A 21,869-nucleotide genomic window follows, 5' to 3' on the forward strand; every position below is an offset into this window, starting at 1 on the left:
ATGTCTGATCTCCACATAAATTTCATTAGAGGACTAAAAGTAAAATATTAATTTCTTCCAAACCTCCATCCTCTCTGCTTAATTATAAACAATTATTATTATATTATCGATCTATTTCTGCTCTCATGATGTACCAACAAGCTATAAAAGCAAATTTTATTGTGTACTTACTATGTGTAATATTCTAGGATAAGTGTTTCATATGCATTATTTCATTTAATATAACAAATCTATGAGTTAGGTACTATTACACCATTTCCAGATGAGGAAAACAGTATGTAATGATGGAAAAACCAAGGATTCAAACTATATTCTTAACCACTACATGTAATTTCCATTATTATTACCTTATTACATCTGCCTCAAAAGAACATTATTTCTTATTCACCTATTTAGGAAATATTGGCAGGGGAAAGCCCCACCTCCACCCCTTTCTATTTCCACTACACCTTCCCTACTTTGCCACAGATTCCTTTTCCTTTAAATTCTTTGCCATAGGTTATCTCCTGGTAGACACCTATATATTCTGATTTCTCTATGTTCTATAAACTCTGAATTTCAACACATGATACTAACTCTGTTTCCTTGTGACCCAGAAAAGGAAGTCATTTTTTCCCCTGCAAAAGATTATTTGCTATAATTCACTAAATATAACTAAAGCACCTTCCTATATCTTTTCCTGATTATGCAAAATTCACAATCATGACAGGTTAATTTGGTTAATCTGGAACAGACTACAATCTGTTTTATAAATACTTTTCTCCTCAATTCAATTCAACATTTACTGAGCACTAACGTTAGGAAACACATGGAAAAGAAGGAAACCAGATGGCTATATAGTTTTTCTGCTAGTCACTCAAAATATAAACATTCCTACTATGTAAAAAAAATTTAACATCTGTGCTAGCGGGTTTGGCTCAGTGGATAGAGCGTTGGCCCAAGTACTGAAGGACCCTGGGTTCGATTCCAGTCAACAGCAGGTAACTCGGTTGCAGCAGGCTCCATCCCTGGCCCTGGTCAGGGCATGTGCCAGAGGGAGGCAACCAATCAATCGATGTTTCTCTCCCTCTCTGTCTTTCCCCATCCCTTCTACTGTCTCTAAAAATCAATGGAAAAATATCCTTGGGTGAGGATTAACAACAACAAAAAACCATATTTAACACCAACTAAGAAAAACATTAATACACTAATAAAAATGGGCAAAAGACATAAACAAGTATTATATGAGTAAAGAAATTATATGGGCACAAGAAATCATCAATCTCCTTGGTAATAAGAAATAATTATTAAAAAGATAAAATACAGCACAAAAAACCATTGATCTTCATAGTAATAAGAAATATTAAAAAGATAAAATACAATTTTTTATCTGTCAAACTGCTAAAGGTCAAATAAAATTACTATAATGCTAGTTCAAATACACGATAAGCACTGCACTATTTTTGTTAAAGAAGGTGAAAGTTAATATTTTAGTTTCTTGGCATAGATTTAAGGTCAAGCACCAATTTTGGTCCTAACCTACTTCTACAGCTTCATTTTCTACAGATCCACCACTTCCCCCAACAGTTATCCCTCTCAACTCACACAGTATTTTCATCAGAACACGGAATTCTTTTTTTATTGATTTCAAAGAGAGAAAGGGAGAGGGAAAGAGAGAAACATCAGTGAGAAGAGAGAATCATGGATATGCTTCCTCTTGCACATACACTATTAGGGATCAAGCCCACATCCTGGGCATGTGCCCTGATTGGGAATTGAACCGTGACCTCCTGGTTCATGGGTAGATGCTCAACCACTAAACAACACTGGCCAGGGTAGAACATGGAATTATTGAAAGCTAGTTGGGTTTTTTTGTGTGTGTGTCTTAATAATTTTATTGCGATCTAATTCACATACTGTACATTTACCCATTTATAAAGTGTACGATTCAACTGGTTTTAATGTATTTGCAGTTATGCAACCATCTTCACACTGAATTTTAGAGCACTGTCATCACCACAAAAAGAGCCTCGTACTCATTGTCAGTCTCCACTTACAACCCCCTCTCCAAGTCTCTAGCTAGGGCTCTTAAATTATGTGTGTCTATATTCAGCAGAAAATAGAAAGACTGGTCAGGTAAGGCCTTACTAATGAATAAAGCAACATTCATGTTGAGACCTATTGAATGAGAAGTTAGCCTTTTAAATCAGGTGCATGCATATTTGTGTAAATGTGTGGTATGTATGTGCTGGGAGTGCAGATGTTTAAGTCCAGGAAAGCAGCATGTTTAAGGTAGAGAAGTGCAATGGCATATGTAATAATTCAAAAGGCCAATGTAACTGAAGTTTGGTGAGCAATCAGAAAAATGGCAAAGATGGGATTGAAGAAATGGGCAGGCAGTGTGTCCCCACAGATCAAAGAAACAGGAGGTTCAGGGTATGATGGAGGAAAAGCAAATATTAATTTGATTATAGTACTAGGGTAATAAAAAACATTTCCACACAATCCTCAGATATAAAATTTTAATTAAATTTTCCTATCCAGTTAGAGAAGTAATGTTTCCCTTTAATGAATGAAGGGATAAACAGCTAATAAGGCTGCACTGCTAATAAGCTATGTCACAAATCCCAGACATACTAGCCTAAGTCAAACCAGTATCCTTTCAACTACACAATAAGAAGATGAGCTTTATTATGGCAAAAACTAATGGAAGTGACAGATTAAAAAGATAATTTTGATGATCTCCAGAGTCAAAAACTAATGGAAGTGACAGATTAAAAAGATAATTTTGATGATCTCCAGAGTGCATAAGAACACTCTCACCAGAATAAGACTGTGTGTGTGTGTGTGTGTGTGTGTGTGTGTGTGTATGTGAGAGAGAGAGAGAGAGAGAGAGAGAGAGAGAGAGAGAGAGAGAGAGAAAGAGAGAGAGAGAGAGAGAGAGAGAATAAGAATGAGAATATGTGTGGTTGAGGATAGAAGGAAGTTAAGACCATGTTCAATCAGAACATACCCACTTAAATCTGTTTTATACTAGAGTTAGGATTTTTTTTTAAATATATTTTTATTGATTTCAAGAAGAAGGGAGAGGGGGAGAGAGAGATGGAAACATCAATGGTGAGAGAGAATCATTGATCAGCTGCCTCCTGCACGCCCCCTACTGGGGATTGAGCCCCCAACCCATGCATGTGCCCTTGACCAGAATCGAACCTGGGACCCTTCAGTCTCCAAGCCAATGCTCTATCCACTGAGCCAAACCAGCGAGGGCTGCTAGTTTGTTTGAAAAAAAATTCTGCTCTTCAAAAACCATAGATTATAAAGGAGGTAGCACTGGCTCCAAAATCTTACTCTGAAGATCTAAAACCTACTGGCCAGTAGAGCTTTTCTTTCACCCATCATGTTCCCTAATAGTATACACTAATTTCTTTTCAACTTTTCTGCTAAAAGCCAACCATGTACCAGGTACAGTTTATTCAATGCAATTTCAGGTAAGATTTTTGACTCCACACTTTTAGAATTAATATATAAGTCTACCATAAATTTCCTCGTATGTTAAGACATTATAACATTAAAAATGTAAGGTATAAATATTCTAAGACAACTATAAATTATTTCTCAATCACACTGATGCTCAAAAACCAAATACTACTAGTGAATATTTTATGTGTAATACTGGTAAATGTGCTTTGATGTCTACTTGGGTGACTCAAAAACCACTAAAGTAAATAAATTAACTCTTCAATTCAACTACATTTACTTAAGCGGTCAACACCTATAACAAAATCTGCAAGATAGCTTAATCATGAATACACAGAATGGTTCATTAAATATGCACACATACCTTTATCCTTCTTAAAATCCAAAGCATCTTCTTTATCAGTAACTATCTCCTTCATATTGATAATACTCTGATGAGTAAGCTGCCGAAGAATTTTAATTTCTCGAATTGCTGTAATCGGAAAGCCTTCCTTTTCATTATCGAGACGTACTTTTTTTAAGGCAACCATTTCTCCTATTAGAAAATTAAATAAAATCAAGTTACTAGCTAACAAAAACCACAGGACATTTTTCTTAATTTTAAATTTATTTTAATTCATAATATTTGTTCCTACCTCTTCAAGTTACAATCCAAAATATATATTTAGTTTCCAACATACCACATTATAATGTTGAGAGTTTAAGAAATTAGATCTCTGGCTAAATAACCTAAGAGATATTTATCCAAGCTGTGGAATACCATACAACTGTATAAAGATATAGGGTAGGTGCATATGTATTGTTATTTTATGTTCTCCAAGATAAATGAAAAAAGAATGATGAGAAAGAGTGGATAAATTACACTGCCATTTTTGAAAAGTAAAGAAGGAGAAGATAAATATATACAATAAGCTTATCCTATATAATAAAAGCATAGTATGCAAATTGTCCCCTCAACCGGGAGTTTGTCCGGGAGTTTAATGAGGTGGCGGGGCCAGCCAGGGGAAGGGAGGGACGCCCTGGCCAGCTGTGGCGGGCGGCTGGGGGAAGGGAGGGAGTACCTGGCCAGCAGCCGCTAGGGACCCTACCAGTGTACGAATTTCGTGCACTGGGCCTCTAGTATATGCATAAAATCCCTCTGAACAGAAGAGAAAATTCTGTAGATTGCACAGGTGAGAAATGCTAAGACATATTAACTTGCCTAAAGTTGGCCAATTATCCAGTAGTGAAAGTGGGATTCAAAATCTGGTTTAGCTGTCTCAAAATCTGCTCTTCCCACTGCTCTAATAGCCTAATAATTTACACATATTTGTGTCAGATAAACCCTAAATAATAAGTAAAATACACACATGCATATATACAAATTCTATTATAAGAATATATTCATCACTATAATAAAGGTTTGTTCATTCTACTTTGGAGAAAAAAGAATTCTGTATTTACAAATTTTTTAAAAGAAAAATGTTTTTACCTTTAGTAATTAAAATGTATTTGACTCTTTTAAAGGGAATTCTAAAATGTGGGACTTCTTGTTTTACTAAACAGGTTTAAAGGTTATAATTTAATCTGTTTTTGATAAAGCAGAATCATCATTATCAATATTATTACTCCACGCCGTAAATGCCTTCAGGAGGTTCTAAGCATAAGGTAGTCCTCCCCGTATTAAATGGCCTGAATAGCTATGCTATTTTAATCTATTGGTTATTTCAACAAGGAATTATAAGATTATACTCTGGCTCAGAGCATTACTTTGTAAAATATACAGCCTCTGACAGTTACATTTTCCTCTTCTGCAAGGCCTTTTAAAACTTTCTCTCAGGTTCCTGATTATGTTCTGAAAGATTCAGCTGCTAAATCTGGCCTCCAAATAAAGGGTAATTTCTACAGAAGAAAAAAAAAAAAGATTTTGGCCAAAATAAGTGTTGTATAAGGCTTACTACAACAAGATTTATTACTAAGTCTAATAACATCAATATACTTTTTTTCCTCTGATTACTGACAACGTTAAGAATTTATTCACCATAAAAAAAGAAACCTAAATCCCAGCATACTACATATTACAAATACTAAACACTTTTAGAATATAAATATGCACACCCACTTACATGTACTCAATTATTACTTAAGTGCATATATAAAATAACAAGATGAAACAAAAACATAATAAAAATTTAACTGTTTTCCTGAAAATTGCTGAAGTTAGTTATTCATTAGAAAAGAAACACAAATACAGTCCATAGTCCTAAAGATCCACACATTTGGCATTCTTACCAGTGTCTTTATCCCTGGCCTTGTAAACTTGTCCATAGGTTCCTTCTCCAATAATTCCGATGATATCAAACTTATCCACGCATCGTTTTCCCCAGTCAATATCTTTTTCTTTGATTTCACCATAGCGAGGCCCACATATTCTATCAAATACAGTTCTGAAGTTTTTATATACAATCAAGCAAACTGAATAAATTGTTAAATACTCAATCTCCTCCCATCACCTAATCCTACATCCTTTATTTCCCCATACCCTTCCACATTTGAATGCAAGTAACTCCGGGATTTGGTACTATAAAATATCATGAAAGTCAAGGTATCAATCTCCACACTGACTCTTCTTTTGTACAATAGCACTTAAAACTGTGGAAGAAAAGATGTAAAGCTGATATGAAGGACTTTCAGAAATAAAACCTCATTTGCAGTGAGTGGAAAAAACCAACATTGGTATAAAGAGCCAAAGTTAAGTTCTCTAACCAACCTCCAGAAAGTTTTCTTTTTCATTCATTGACTATATATATCTGCTTTCAAAACACAGAATTTTGATAATGAGCGTTACCAAAAATCTAACTATAAGGCTCACTGACAAATTTAGACTTATGGTAGATAAAATTATCTTGAAAATGGAAACACCAGAAAGACTTTAGTCTGACAGTACACAAGTATTAATAAAATCAACACTCAGGAATCCACACTTTAAGTGTGTGTGCATGTATGTGTGTGTTATACATATGATATTTGACATTCTTTAAAAAAATGTAGTTTTGTAGTATTTTAATATTCTGTAGTAACAGAAATTCATATAATAGAATAAAGCTATTAATACTCAAAGAAAGACTATTTTTAAAAGTTTTCTAGCTTTCTGCTCCATACTAGAAAAATCATCTTATATTCTTACAATAAGTGCCACCTGAACAGCAATGCTTACAACGGATGTAACTCTAACACATTCGATTGGTTAAGTTAAAAAAAAAAAAAAAAGAAATCAACATTCTTCCTGCTTGACTGATGCAGCCAAGGAAAGACCAGCAGCTTGCCCATTACTAATTTTGTTTGGGATTACTTAATGCTGACTACCACCTGTCCAATTTCAGTGTTTCTGTTATAAAAATATCTTCATTATAAAAGTTATCTTTAACACATACAATAACCCCCAAAATCAATACATTACAAACTGTGAGAGAAAGTTAAATTTAATTTTATTAGTCATTTTGAATAGGTATGCAGGCAACTAAGAAATTTTTTTCAAAACTCTAATAAGAGTTTATTCAGATATTTAAGTCGAACAAATAAATACACTTTTTATTATTTTAAATCTTAATTTTGTGTTTTATAAGGATCCAGAATCACCTCTGGTCAATTTAAGAGCAGGTAGAAAGCAAGCACATACTTAGGCCTCCTTTTATTATGTAACTGTGTTGCTGTTTTCTTTTCCTCTGGACTCTTTGAGAGATCATCTCCTCCTGGTAGCTCAGGGGGCAGTGGTAAATCAGCAAGTAGACATCGTAATTTCTTTTCTACTTCTTTTTTAACTGCTTTTACTGAAATATTTCCTCGTAAGCTAAAAAACAAAGGAGTCAGACAAAAATAAACAAAAAACGCAAACCAATAAAACTTTATTTTACTGAAAAATAAAAATGCAGCCATGTCTTATATTTAAGTAGCATACAATGGCAAAATACTGAACTATGTTTCTTATTTTCCAGATAAAATATTATACTATATTCAAATGCAAATTTAAAATTAGGTGGTAAAAAACTATGTATAATTTCATAACTAAGGAAATTTGAACAAAGTATGGATTATCAATATTGGCTCATTAATTTTAACCAATGTACCATACTAATGTTGTTTATACTGAGGAAACTGTGTGCAGGGTATATGGCGGACTCTTATTTTTCTGTAAAAATCTGTGTATTTTTAAAAATAATATATAATTACCATAAGGCTGTATTAGAACAAAAAGTAAACTGTTTTACAAGAAAATTAATTTTATAATAGCATTTGGTTTTATTCCAGTGAAGAAACAAAAGTTGTTTTGTTGCCGAAACCGGTTTGGCTCAGTGGATAGAGCGTCGGCCTGTGGACTGAGGGGCCCCGGGTTCGATTCCGGTCAAGGGCATGTACCTGGGTTGCGGGCACATCCCCAGTAGGAGATGTGCTGGAGGCGGCTGATCGATGTTTCTCTCTCATCGATGTTTCTAACTCTCTGTCTCTCTCCCTTCCTCTCTGTAAAAAATCAATAAAATATATTTAAAAAAAAAAAAAAAAAGTTGTTTTGTTGTAAGAAATAATAAAACTACAAGCTATTATTCATCTTGCCCATTTAAATAACCACAAACAACTAATTTAGCTTCATCCCTTTTCAGGTTAATTTTTCTAAAATCAAACATTGATTCTTTTAAAACTTTTTTAAGGCTCTAGCTTACTAGAATTGCTGGTGAAAATTTTAGCTTAGTTATTAGTTTAGTACTTTTTATGAATGGATAAAGAGCTCTGATTTTTAAAGTACTATATCTACCTTGGTAACTCATTATTTTAAACCTCTCAGATATTACAAAATCTTTTATCTAATAATATGACATGTTGAAAGAGAATCTTAAATTGATAATAAAATGTGGACTTAATATACTTTCATAGCAGGTATGAGTCCCATAATAAGAAAGTTTAGTGAAACTACACTGCTGTAGTCAGAAGTTACTAAGAAGTTATCAAAATATATGATTTAATTTCTTACAATAAAACTCTTACTAATTTTCAAAATTAATATTATTGTATAAAAAAAATTGATCCTTTTCTTCATAATCCTGTTACTCACCAGAAGGTTCTTTAACAGAAAAAAACATGCTCAAAAGAAGGTTTGTAGTTTTAATGGTATCAGAGCCTACTCTTCAATTTTACTGTCTCCTATTACAGATTGTATACCTCTATGTGCTGGGTATTACAAAAGGCACTGGAGATTTAACAACAGAAATAATAACAATTAAGACACAGTTCCTCAGAAATAATAACAATTAAGACACAGTTCCTCTCAGAAAAGAGCTTACAGTTTTTTTAGAAGACAGTCAGGTAAGCAACAGGATAAATACTACACAAATGGATTCCCAGAGTAATATGATATCTAACGGGCATTTTATTCAGGATTGAAAGACAATAAAAGCTTCTTTCTAGAAAAGGTACAATTTGTACTCTGTCTGAAAATACTCTTATTAAAATAATTTATTTAGAAGACTAAGTTGCTAACTTGTAATTAGGTTTTAGTCAAAAATTCTCATTTATCTGAGGATTCAAATCAACTTTTTGGGGGGGAAAAATAAACTAAAAGTCTTAACTTTACTTATAACTTAAAATTTAAAAGACCGCCTATATTCCAATATGTCATTATATGAACTATTAAGTTCAGCAAGATTCACAGATTTAAGAGAAATGAAATACTGTTTTTCAAGAACATTACATAATTAAAAAACATTGTATTTTCACTGAATATCTGCAATAACCTATTTGAAAATGTGATTTTTTAAAAGTTTCCATATACTACAGCATTAAAAATAATAAAAAGCATTAATAAGAAATGTACAAGACTAAGAGAAGAAAATTGAAACATCTGACTGATGAAAATAAATTTGACTGAAAAGAAACCATGTTTTTGTATGGAAACTATAATACCGTTAGTCTCCAAATTAACCTATTATATTTTTTCAAAATATATATTTTATTGATTTTTTACAGAAAGGAAGGGAGAGGGATAGAGAGTTAGAAACATTGATGAGAGAGAAACATCAATCAGCTGCCTCCTGTACACCTCCTATTGGGGATGTGCCTGCAAACAAGGTACACGCTCTTGACCGGAATCAAACCTGGGACCCCTCAATCCTCAGGCTGACGCTTTATCCACTGAGCCAAACCGGCTAGGGCTTAACCTATTACATTTAATAGAGTCCCAAACAAAACCCAAGGAATAGTCTTTTTTAAAAATATGGTTTTTTATTGATTTCAGAGAGGAAGGGAGAGGGAAAAAGAGAAACATCAATGATGAGAATCATTGATCGGCTGCCTCCTGTATGCCTCCTACTGGGGATCGAGCCAGAAACCTGGGCATGCATCTTGCCCAAAATCAAATAATAACCTCCTGGTTCATAGGTTGGCGCTCATCCACTGAGCCACACCAGCCAGGCAGGAATAGTCTTTTAAATAAAACTTGACAAGCTGACTGAATAGAAAATTTGTCTAAGAATAAAAGCAAAAAACTACCAAGAAATTTCTGAAAAAGAATAATAAAGTGAAATTTGCCCTGTGAGTCACCTATCCAAAAAAATCTCAAACCAAAAGCCAAAGGCTTGGATGATGTCAAAGAATATGTATTACTTTCTTTTTTTTTCTTTTTTTTTTATTGATTTTTTACAGAGAGGAAGGGAGAGAGATAGATAGTTAGAAACATCGATGGGAGAGAAACATCGATCAGCTGCCTCCTGCACATCTCCCACTGGGGATGTGCCCGCAACCCAGGTACATGCCCTTGACCGGAATCGAACCTGGGACCTTTCAGTCCGCAGGCCGACGCTCTATCCACTGAGCCAAACCGGTTTCGGCTGTATTACTTTCTATACAATGTTTTGTAAAAGACTATCAACTATCAATACTTTTAAATCAGAAGATTTACATAAACATTCAGATTCCAGACTTCTTAAAAAACAAACAAAAACATTCTAACAACAATGGACCTAAATTCAGGTACAGCATCACTGAAGCTAAAGATGAATAGCAGGGCTGTTCATTAATCAGTAATTGATTCCATCTCTCCACGTTCACATTATCCCTACCCGCATAATAGAAATTTGAGTTTGAGAGCCAATATGCCATGAAAAGATACTGGTAAAGAAATAATAAAATATGATAATAAAAGAGAGTCCGGAAACACAGATAGCTATAAGAATTTTTATATATGGCACCACAAATCAGTGAAATTGAGCATTCAATAAATGATGTTACTAATTGGATTTATTAGTCCACAGGGTGATAGTGGGGAGACGTATCTTCCCTCTTCATTTAAAAACTAAAGACAAATATTTGTAAGATGTAAGTTAACCTTTTTATATACTCAGAAGTTTTAAAAGAAAAAGAACAGATTTCACTACAATTTTTAAAATGGAAAACACCAATGTAGCCAAGAACGAAACAAATAAATCTCAAAGGCAATCAAACAGACTGAGGCAAAGGTCAAGATCCCTAACATAAGGAGTATCTACAAATCAATCAGAAAAAGGAAAACAATCTTGAGAAGCCAGCATAAGATATAAGCAAGCAATTCACTGGAAAAAAATAAATAGCCAATAAATATTCAAAAAGATGCTATGTCTCAATAATCAGCAAAATGCAAAATTAATCATTACATATTTTAAAGATTATCAAAAATTCAAAAATGGCAATGCTGTTTAAGAAATTTCATACATGTGGGTGCATAAATTGGTACATAGTTTTATTGAAATACAATTTGGCAGTTTCTATCAATTCTTAAATGTTCATAATCTGATCTTCCAACTCCCCTAAAAATAACTCACATGTACATGAAATATTAATATAAGGTGAGTTTAATAGCAAACAAATATGAATCTAAGTATCCATTAGTCAACAGCAGAATAGTTAATGAGAGCATGATGCATCCATTCCTATAAGTAGGAATACTGAACCTAACCTAAAAGACTCACTAGGAAACAAGGAAGACTCACTCAAACACCAATGGCTGCCCTAGCTAGCCGGTTTGGGTCAGTGGATAGAGCATCAGCCTGCGCCCAAAGGGTCCCGGGTTAGATTCTGGGCATATGTACTCAGGTTGCAGGCTTTTCCTCCTTCCCCGTCAAGGGCCCTGGTCGGGGGGTGTGCAGGAGGCAGCCAATTGCTGTATTTCTCTCATCTCAATGAAGTTTCTCTTTGTCTTTCCCTCTCTCTTCCACTCCCTCTAAAAATTAATGGAAAAATATCCTCGTGTGAGAATTAACTAAAACAAAACAAACAGCAACAACAAAATGGGATCAAGTTAAAAGGACAAAGGAGTCAGCTTTAAAAAGTCCCCACAGGCCAAATTTCCGACACTTGGAGCATCAAAAGGAAGAGTGACTATAACTGGTCTTGAATCAACCTCTGACCACACACATTAGTAGAACTCAGGGTCTTAAGAAACATCTTTGCCCTGGCTGCTGAGGCTCAGTTGGTTGGAGCATTGTCCCAGGTTGAGAGTTCAATCCCTGGTCAGGGTGCATGGAGGAGGCAATTGATCGATGTTTCTCTCTCATATTGATGTTTCTTTCTCTCTCATTCTCCCCCTAAAATCAATGAAAACATATCCTCGGGTGACGAATAAAAAAAAAACAGAAGAAACTTATATATCCACGAAACATACAAACACATTCAAAGAAATAAAAGCAGAGACACAACAAATAGAAAAAAAGAAAAGACAGATCAAAAGAAATTTTTTAATGACCAACTATGAAATGTGTCACCATCTCATTAAAAATAGATGCACAGAGCTCTTTTCCTCCCTGGCTGCTTAAAGATCAACCTCCATCAGGAATGACACAGTAACTATCAGGACCAGGAAGTTCATGAGCAACAGACTACTTCAGCGGAAGCAAATTGTCATTGATGTCCTTCACCCTGGGAAGGCAACAGTACCCAAGACAGAAATTCGGGAAAAATTAGCCAAAATGTGTAAGACCACACCTGATGTCATCTTTGTGTTTGGATTCAGAACTCACTTTGGTGATGGCAAGTCCACTGGCTTTGGCATGATTTATGATTCCTTGGATTACGCAAAGAAAAATGAACCCAAACACAGACTTGGCAAGACATGGCCTATATAAGACGACGACCACAAAAACACAGAGAAAGGAACGCAAGAACAGAATGAAGAAAGTCAGGGGCACTGCAAAGGCCAACATTGGTGCTGGCAAAAGGTGAGCTGGAGATTGAACTACAGAAGGAGTAAAGATTCTTCGGTGACTTTATCTGTGATATCTGTGCAGATTTTTCATGAGAGGATTAATAAACTATAAACCTAAAAAAAACACACACACACACAAAAAAACAGATGCACAGAGAATATCCTCCTTGAGCATTCACATGGGTATGTCCTGAGTTCTTGAAAATACCACCAGTAAAAATTTATCCCTAAAGCATGTATGAAAAATAAAGTAGAGACAAGTCTCACTGGTCCATAATCACTGAATTCTCAGGTACCAATAAGTGACTCAAATCTGCACTCAGTTGTGCTGAAAAGCCCATTTCAGCACTTATGAAAATTCCAAATCACTACTATGAACCTTCAATACTCCTAGATAACAGTCAAACCTGGAATTACCACAATTATAGTAGTATAATGGAATAACACCAAATTAAATTGAAAGGGGTATCTTGGTAACATTTTTTTACTGTAGGATAAAAGGGCCTCAGAAGGCATGACACAGGAAATTTTTTTTTTAAGTTATAAAATTTTCATAATGCTAATCAAAGTGAGCACTTGAAAGAACTGCCCACGTGGTGTTTTTATCTGCTTGTTTTGGCAGAATTCTTTCAGTTAGGAAAATTGTCCATAAAGTTGCTTCTCAATAGAAAGAAGGAAAACAGCTCTAATTTCTTCATAAAAATTGAAAAAATTAAGTGGCATAATAGGCAGATATAACACAATAGCATAATGCATCTATCCTAGCATACATTTAAGAAATTTACACATATTCTTACCTTCATCCTCTTAAAAATAAAATGTTTCAAAATAAAAAGCAAGCCACATCCCCAATATTCATAATAGAAATCTGTAAATATATTAAAGGAAAGCATAACCACATTATGGGTTTTCTGTAATATATAATCAATCCCTAATTGCAAAAAAGTTAAAGTCAAGAAAGACTAAAGGGATAAATTCATAAATCCACCCAAACTGGTAAATTTAAAAGGCCACTAAAGAAACTTAAAAAACCAAGACACATGCATTATATTACCCAGTACAGACTCCCTCATAAAATGTCCTGTCTCTCAGCTCTAACAGGTTTGGCTCAGTGGATAGAGCGTCGGTCAATGGACTGAAGGGTCCCAGGTTCGATTCCGGTCAAGGGCATGTACCTTGGCTGCGGGCACATCCCCAGTAGGGGGTGTGCAGGAGGCAGCTGATCGATGTTTCTCTCTCATCAATGTTACTAACTCTCTATCCCTCTCCCTTCCTCTCTGTAAAAAAAAAATCAATAAAATATATATATATATATATTTTTTTTTTAATGTCCTGTCTCTGATACTATCATCAAGGAATATTAAATCAAAGTATATACCGGCAGTTCTAATTCTCAAACTCAAACTGATATATACATTGTATTCCAAGACATTGGCAAATTTTTCCAGGGAATTCTTAGCATAAGCTATAATTATGCTAAGAATTATACAATGTGCTTCATTTTAAGACATATATCAGAAAATTAATCCACATAACATTTTTTGTAAAGTTTTTTGGGGGGGAAAAAGTCAAATAATTTCTCACTTCAAATTTACATATTTTTTTCTTCAAATAGTTATTGACCTGCCCTAGCCAGTTTAGCTCAGTGAATAGAGCATTGGCCCATGGACTGAAGGGTCCTGGGTTCGATTCCAGTCAAAGGCACATACACTGGCCCTGGTCAGGGTGCATGCAGAAGACAACCAATCAATGTGTCTCTCACATCAACATTTCTCTCAGTCTCTCCCTCTCTCTAAAAATCAATGGAAAAATATCCTCAAGTAAGGATTAACAAAAAAAATAAAATAATAAACAGTTATTGACCAAATTTTCTGCACTTACCTATCAGCATCTTTATCTTCAGGCAGCATGGGAGGCAAAGGTAATGGTGGTAATGTAGAGGTCACTAGAGCCACATGTTGTTCCTTCTCCTTGGCTCCTGTGCTTGGTGTAAGTGGTTTGGTTTTCTCTTTAAGAGATACTGGTTCCTCCTTTGTAGCAGCAGATTTACTCTCCTTCCCAACTGCTTTCTTGGCGGTTTTATCTACAATCAAATTATTGTCCACCTTTGTTACCTGGGTAAGTGGCTTTGTTTTTGCCTTGTCATTTTTTAAAGTTCCACCACTTGAGGGAGAAGGTGCAGGCTCAATCTTAAGTTTCTTCACATCCTTCACATGGTTTGCTTGTGATGCGCTGGCACCAGTTTCCGTGTTCCCCTTGGTAGGAGTAGAAGTGTTTGAGGCTTTGGCAGCTTTGGCAGCGGCCTCAGCAGCCTTGGCTGCCTCTGCAGCTTTCGCTGCCTCTGCAGCTCTTGCTGCCTCTGCAGCTCGTGCTTTTTTATTCTTGTTCAATTCAGCTGCCAGGCTACTCTTCAGAGTTAGTGTGCTAGGAGAAATGCTAGAATGACGACTTCTGGATCTAGACAGTCTGTGCCTACTACGAGATCTTGAATGCCTAGATGAATATGGGCTTCTGCTTCGGGATTTGGCAGACCGTCTGGTGGAAAATAATTAAGATTTAGTTAGTAATTCAGAAAAGTTCAGTTGAAATTTATAAAAACTGCTAACTCCAGCCTGTGAAATGAAAGATTTATTTAATTTCAAAATCATAATATAGTTTTTGTGGGAGGATTTTTAAAAAACAAAAAATGCTTTTAAGTAGAATATTGTCTGGTGATCTGTTGGCTATAGTTTTACTGAAACTAGAGGGAATGTCTGAGTATATTGACCTAGCCTACAAAAGCTCAAAGGTGAGGTTGGATGAAAACAGATTCTGAGAGAAGAAATACTGTTAAGAATTAGGAGGAAGTCCATCAGGTGCGGCTCAGTGGATGAGCACTGACGCATGAACCAGGAGGTCATGGTTCGATTACCAGGGCTGTGAGCTCGATCCCCAATGGGGGGGGGAGGGGGGGGGCAGTAAGAAGGCAACTGATCAAATGATTCTCTCTCATCATTGATGTTTCTATCTCTCTCGCTCCCCCATCCTCTCTGAAATCAATAAAAACATTAAAAACAAAACAGAAAACAGAAGAAAACAGAAGCAGGTGACAAGGATACCAGGGATAGCAGTAGCAGGGTGACTGATCTTTTACCAGGGAGATGATCTCTACATCTCAAAAGCATCTTCACCCATTAAGTTCAGAAGTAGGTCTGTCTACAAGAGTGAAAAAGACAACACCTGTCATTAGGCAATAAGTAAAAGTCTCTAAATCTTGGGAACTACTTAATGACTGTGCAATTCACGTCTCAGAAATTATTGGAGGCCTGGCCGGTTTGGCTCAAAGGTTGAGCATCGACCTATGAACCAGGAGGTCAAGGTTCAATTTCCTGTCAGGGCACATACCCAGGTTGCGGGCTCAATCCCCAATGTGGGGCGTGCAGGAGGCAGCCAATCAATGATTCTCTCTCATCACTGACGTTTCTATCTCTCTCCCTTACTCTCTCTGAAATCAATAATAAAGATACACACACACACACACACACACTCACACTAGAGGCCCAGTGCACGAAATTCGTGCACTGTGGGGGGGGGGGGTGTCCCCCTCAGCTCGGCCTGTGCCTTCTCGCAGTCTGGGAGCCCTTGGAGTATTCCGACTGATGGCAGTTGGACATCCTTAGCAGTGCTGCGGAGGTGGGAGAGGCTCCTGCCACTGCTGCTGCACTCCCCAGCCATCAGCCCGGCTTCTGGCTGAGTAGTGCTCCCCCCCCCACCCCCCCCCCGTAGGAGCGCACTGACTACCAGGGAGTAGCTCCTGCATTGAGCATCTGCCCCCTGGTGGTCAGTGCGCATCATAGCAACTGGTTGTTACATCGTCTGGCTGAAACCGGCTCTTTGACATCCCCCAAGGGGTTAGGAATTTCTAGAGTGCACAGGCCAGGCTGAGGGACCCCACTGGTGCATGATCGGGGTCGGGGAGGGATGTGGGAGGTTGGCCAGCCAGAGAGGGACTACAGTAGGGTTCCAGAGTATGTCCAGCACATATCACTCAGTCCTGATCAGCCGGACCCCAGCAGCAAGGTAACCTACTGGTCGGAGCATCTGCCCCCTGGTGGTCAGTGCACATCATAGCGACTGGTTGACTGATCGACTGCCGCCTGTTGGTCAGTGCACGTCATAGCAAGCAGTTGAGAGGCCTTAGCATATCATTAGCATATTACGCTTTGATTGGTTGAACAGCCGACTGGATGACCAGACACTTAGCATATTAGGCTTTTATTATATAGGAGAATATATATATATATATATATATATATATATATACACACACACACACACAAAGGACCTGAATAGATAATTCTCCAAAGAAGATATACTGATGGCCAACAGACATATGAAAAAATACTAAATATCACTAATCATCAAAGAGATGCAAATTAAAACTACAATAAGATATTACCTCACACCTGCCAGATGGCTATCATCAATAAATCAACAAACGTGCTGGCTAGAATGTAGACAAAAGGAAACCATCATGCACTGTTAGTGGGAATGCAAACTGGTGCAGCCACTGTGGAAAACAATATGTCATTTCCTCAAAAAAAATTAAAAATGGAAGTGCCTTTTGACCTGGTGATCCCACTTCTGTGAATATATCCTAAGAATCCCAAAACACTAATGTGAAAGAATATATGCACTCCTATGTTTGCTGCAGCATTATTTACAACAGCCAAGATCTGGAAACAGCCCAAGTGCCCATCAGTAGATAAGTGGATGAAAAAGCTGTGGTATAATTATACAATGAAATACTATTCAACCATGAAAAAGAATAAACTCTTATGCTTTGTGACAGTATGGAGAGCATTACGCTAAATGAAATAAGCCAGTCAGAGAAAGATAAATACCATATGATCTCACTTATATGTGCAATCTAATGAACAAAATAGAAACAGAGGTATAAATACTTGGAACAGACTGACAGCTGACAGAGGGGTGGGGCATGTGGGGACTGACTGAAAGAAGATGAAGGGATTAGCCAAAAATCATATATACAGCCTGGCTGGTGTGGCTCAATGGTTGAGTGTTGACCTATGAACCAGGAGGTCACGGTCTGATTCCCAGTCAGGGCACATACCAGGGTTGCAGGCTTGGTCCCCACAGTGCAGGAGGGCAGCTGATCGATTGTTCTCTCTCATCATTAATGTTTCTTTCTCTCTCTCCCCCTCCCACTCTCTCCCTCCCTCCTTCCCTCTCTAAAATCAACAAAAATATATTTTTAAAAAAACATAGATACATAACACATAGACAAGACAGCAGTGTGGTAGCCAGAGGGAAAGGGGGTGGAGGCTAGGTGGAAGTGGACAAAGTGGGGGGGAATGGGGACCAAAAGAGACTTCGCCTGGTGCGATGGGCACACAATACAGTGCGCAGATAATGTTTTATTGAGTTGTACACTTGAAACCTGTACGGTTTTGCGAACCGGTCACCCCAATAAATTTAATTAAAAAGAAAGAAAAAAAAAAGACCCTGTGATTACATAGTACCCATCCAGGATCATCTCTCCATCACAAGTTCCCTATTTTAATCACATCTTTAAAAGTCCCTTTTGCCATGTAGGATGACATTCACAGGTTCACAGGAATATCTTTGGGGAGGGGTGTGGCATTATTCAGACTACACACCCTCATCTTCAATTCTCCAGGGTACTGTTCTATTTCAGACCTCATTACCTCCCCTGTAGGCTTCCTTCCTTAACTTATTAAAAATAACTGATCTTTTCACATATCTAATCTCTCCCTGCTCCAATTATTTCTATAGACATGATAACCAAAGTAATCCTCACTATTCAGTGATTATTGCATGTCTCCAATCCACTCACTTTCCTTCTCTTTTCAGTACCTATTCCAAACCTTCACAACTTTCTTCAAGTTCACCTACCATTCCCAATGTCTTTTCTTAACATCACTGTACTTCTATTTCACAGAAAAAAATAAAAAGATTATCAAAAGCATGTCTCCTGCCTGCAAATGTAATCTTTATCTCTATTCAAGTTACATTCCACCTTAGTAGAGGTCCAAGGCTAAGTCCTCTAAAATGCTATCAATCTCATACTCTCTAGATCCTCAGTATGGTCTATAGACAGCAACACTGGCATCATCTGGAAGCTTGTCAGAAATGTTATATCTCTGGCCTCAACATAGACCCTTTGACACAGAACCTGCATTTAATAAGACGCTCATTAAAGTTTCAGATGCACTATGCTGAGCATTTCTGTTGCAATAGTCCATTTGCTATTTCATCTCAAGGCATAAATTAATTCGTCTTTAAGCTTTTTAAAAACAGACCAGAAGAAAACAAACAAACATGCAAATGATGGTACCTTGATATTGTATTTTTACCTCTTCCAATTGCAGCCAAATTCTGGCTCTTACCCTCACTGTAATTACTGAGGTGACCAATGATCTACCTTTCCTTTATTTTGGGCAGTGGGAGAAAGGAGGGAAGAAAAATATCAATATCTGTGATGACAATGTTGATCACACCCTTAAAAAATACTTCCTAACTACTTCCACTACTTTTTTTCCTGATTCTTTTCTTACTTCTAGGATTCTCAGTGCTCTTTAAGGTTATCTTCTTCACTATACTCATTCTCCCACAATAATTTAATTTATGCTTATGTATAGCTTTAATTATCACTTAACTATTGATTACCCCACCAAGTCATCCTCCCCCTTCCAACTATCCTATATGCACCTTCAACACAATACAGTTAAAACTATTGTTTCCTCTCCAAACCCACCCTCCTTTCTCCTTAAATGTATCTTATTCTTAGGCAATGGCATTCACTGAAATAGAAATCCAGAAGTCATTCTATATTCCTTTCCTCCCTTCTTCCATATCCATTGATAGCCAAGACCTGCTAATTCTATATATAAGCATCTCTCCAGTTTTCCAGGCTCTTTATCCCCATAGTTACCATTTCACATTAGGGCTTACATCATCTCTCACTTGGCCCAATTAGTATAGAGACCAAAACCATAAAACATCATTTCCAAAATATCCTTTTTGCCAGGTTCCCTACCTCTAGTCTCTATCTTTTCCAATTTACTCTCCATACTGCCATCTGCATCTTTCAGTTACCCCTCTACAAAACTCTTCACAGCCTTGCACTGCATACAAAGGCCTTGCCAAGCCATCCCAAAACACATAAAGAGAAATATTTCTCTGACATTCCTCTCTTCACCTCTTTTATCTGCTAAGCAAAGAGATACTTCATTTCAAAGCATCAGATATACAAGACCTCTATATAAAGTTTTCCCTTATGAAGTCAGGCAGCTGAAGATGTTCCTTGTCCTGTGATTACCAGCTTTTGATCATATCTCATTAGAATAATTAGATCATCTATCTTCCCTAACTAAACTGAGATTACTGTGTCTTCATAGTCCTACCTAGCACAAACATAGCAATAGCAGGTGCTTAATAAATATTTGCAGAATTAAATATACAGCTGATAGTATTCTTACTGAATTAATTCACCTTCCTTAGCCTGAAACCCTGCTTTATCAATTTCTGAATCTGCCTAATGCTTCTTTCCATGCCTTTACTCCCACAGATTCATCTACTGAGAAATTTCTCTTCCTTCCATCTTCTATTAAAGTCCTATCCATCTTTTAAGGCCTACTTCAAGAGTCCTTCCTTCAAAAAGCCTTACCACCAACACCAAGAAAGAAGCAAGCTCTCCTTGCTTGCTTGAATTCCAATAGCACTTAATATGATTTTTATGACTCAATGTTGTATTTTATGTACCAAAGTAGAGGCCCAGTGCATGAATTTGTGCACGGGTGGGGTCCAGCTGGCCCACCCCGATCGGTGCAGGGGTAGGGGCCACAGGATGTTGGCCGGCTGGCCCACCCCCAATCTGGCTGGTTGGCCGGCCACAGTGCACGTCACAGCGACCAGTCGACCAGTTGTTCCGGTCGCTTGGCTTTTATATATATAGTCTACTATACTACATCCTTTTTGAGAAGCAGAATGGACCTCTTTGATGTCTATTGTTTTTTTTTATCATTCCACACCCCTTATCATAATACCACATAAATAGCAGTTTTTTACTGAATAAACAAACATACTGCATTGAACCTCACAGTTTACAAAACACTTTTCTAGGCATTTTTAATTTGACTTGCTCTTCATAGCAACCAAGGTATAAAAGAAAGTAGATGGGGGGACTAAAATAAAGATGGTTAAGAAGTCTATTTAGAGTCCAGGAGCTGATTCTTTCTCATCATTCAGGGTTCCATTTATCAACTCCACAGTGAGACTTTCCCTCACCAGAAAGATATATTAACACATCTATACCCCTCTCCTCCACCAGTCTTGTTTATCACTACATCACCAGTACCTAAAACTTTTTCTGTCATGCAACAAGGGATCAAAAGATTTCTACTGAATTGATGAATAAAAACGAATAAACAGGTTATCTTCTTCTCTGAATGCCTGCAAATATTAACAGAATGCTTTTCGTCATTGATAACCAGCTAGTTAACCAATGGTCATAGGTCCATTGATAAAATTCTCCTTAAACTGAAAATTTAGAAAACCATTACATTTAGTTAATTGGTATCTTCATATAAACACTGAGATGATTTTATTATTTTCATTAACAATCAAAACATTTTACATCCATTTTCTAATAACAAATTTAATAAGCAAAACTAATTTTTCTAATGTAAACATTTCCTTATTTTTAATAATAGAGGATCTTCGTGATTATAAAAATAATACAATCACATAAGAAATACAAATCACCAGTAAAGAAATTAAAATGCTCCCTTCTCTTTGGTAACCAGACAAGGCAAAATAAAATAATGGTAATAAATTTCCAACCATCAGAATGGCCAAAATAGAAATTTTGAAAATATCAAGTAATCGTGAGAATGCAGAGAAATGGTCACACATAAATTATCAATTTATAAATTGTTAAGGGAATATAAAATTGTTAAGGCCTTTTAAAAGGCAATTTGGTAATATCTACCAAATGCTTTTGATCTGCAATTTTACTTACAAGAATACCCTCTTAGAAAATATTTCCATTTGTGTCAAAAAGTTGTTATACAGCCCTGACCGGTTTGGCTCAGTGGATAGAGCATCGGCCTGCGGACTGGAAGGTCCCAGGTTCGATTCCGTCAAGGGCATGTGCCTTGGTTGCGGGCACTTCCCCAGTGGGTGG

The 21,869-nt window shown here is 36.7% G+C and overlaps 1 protein-coding gene and 1 pseudogene across 1 annotated transcript in view; one reads left to right on the plus strand and one right to left on the minus strand.

The window, feature by feature from the left end:
- CDK13 (cyclin dependent kinase 13) overlaps positions 1-21,869 on the minus strand; it is a 108,586-nt gene that overhangs the window by 75,301 nt on the left and 11,416 nt on the right. Inside the window, exons 2-5 of the mRNA XM_023751009.1 lie at positions 14,543-15,196; positions 7,115-7,285; positions 5,728-5,882; positions 3,821-3,991 (exon numbers count right to left, since the gene is read on the minus strand). Coding sequence (XP_023606777.1) covers positions 3,821-3,991; positions 5,728-5,882; positions 7,115-7,285; positions 14,543-15,196 — 1,151 coding nt within the window. The remainder of the gene's footprint in view (positions 1-3,820; positions 3,992-5,727; positions 5,883-7,114; positions 7,286-14,542; positions 15,197-21,869) is intronic.
- Positions 11,461-12,777, plus strand: LOC106696525 (annotated as a pseudogene).

The sequence above is a fragment of the Myotis lucifugus genome, unplaced genomic scaffold (genome assembly GCF_000147115.1).
Source record: "Myotis lucifugus unplaced genomic scaffold, Myoluc2.0 scaffold_18, whole genome shotgun sequence".
Taxonomy (NCBI): Eukaryota; Metazoa; Chordata; class Mammalia; order Chiroptera; family Vespertilionidae; genus Myotis; species Myotis lucifugus.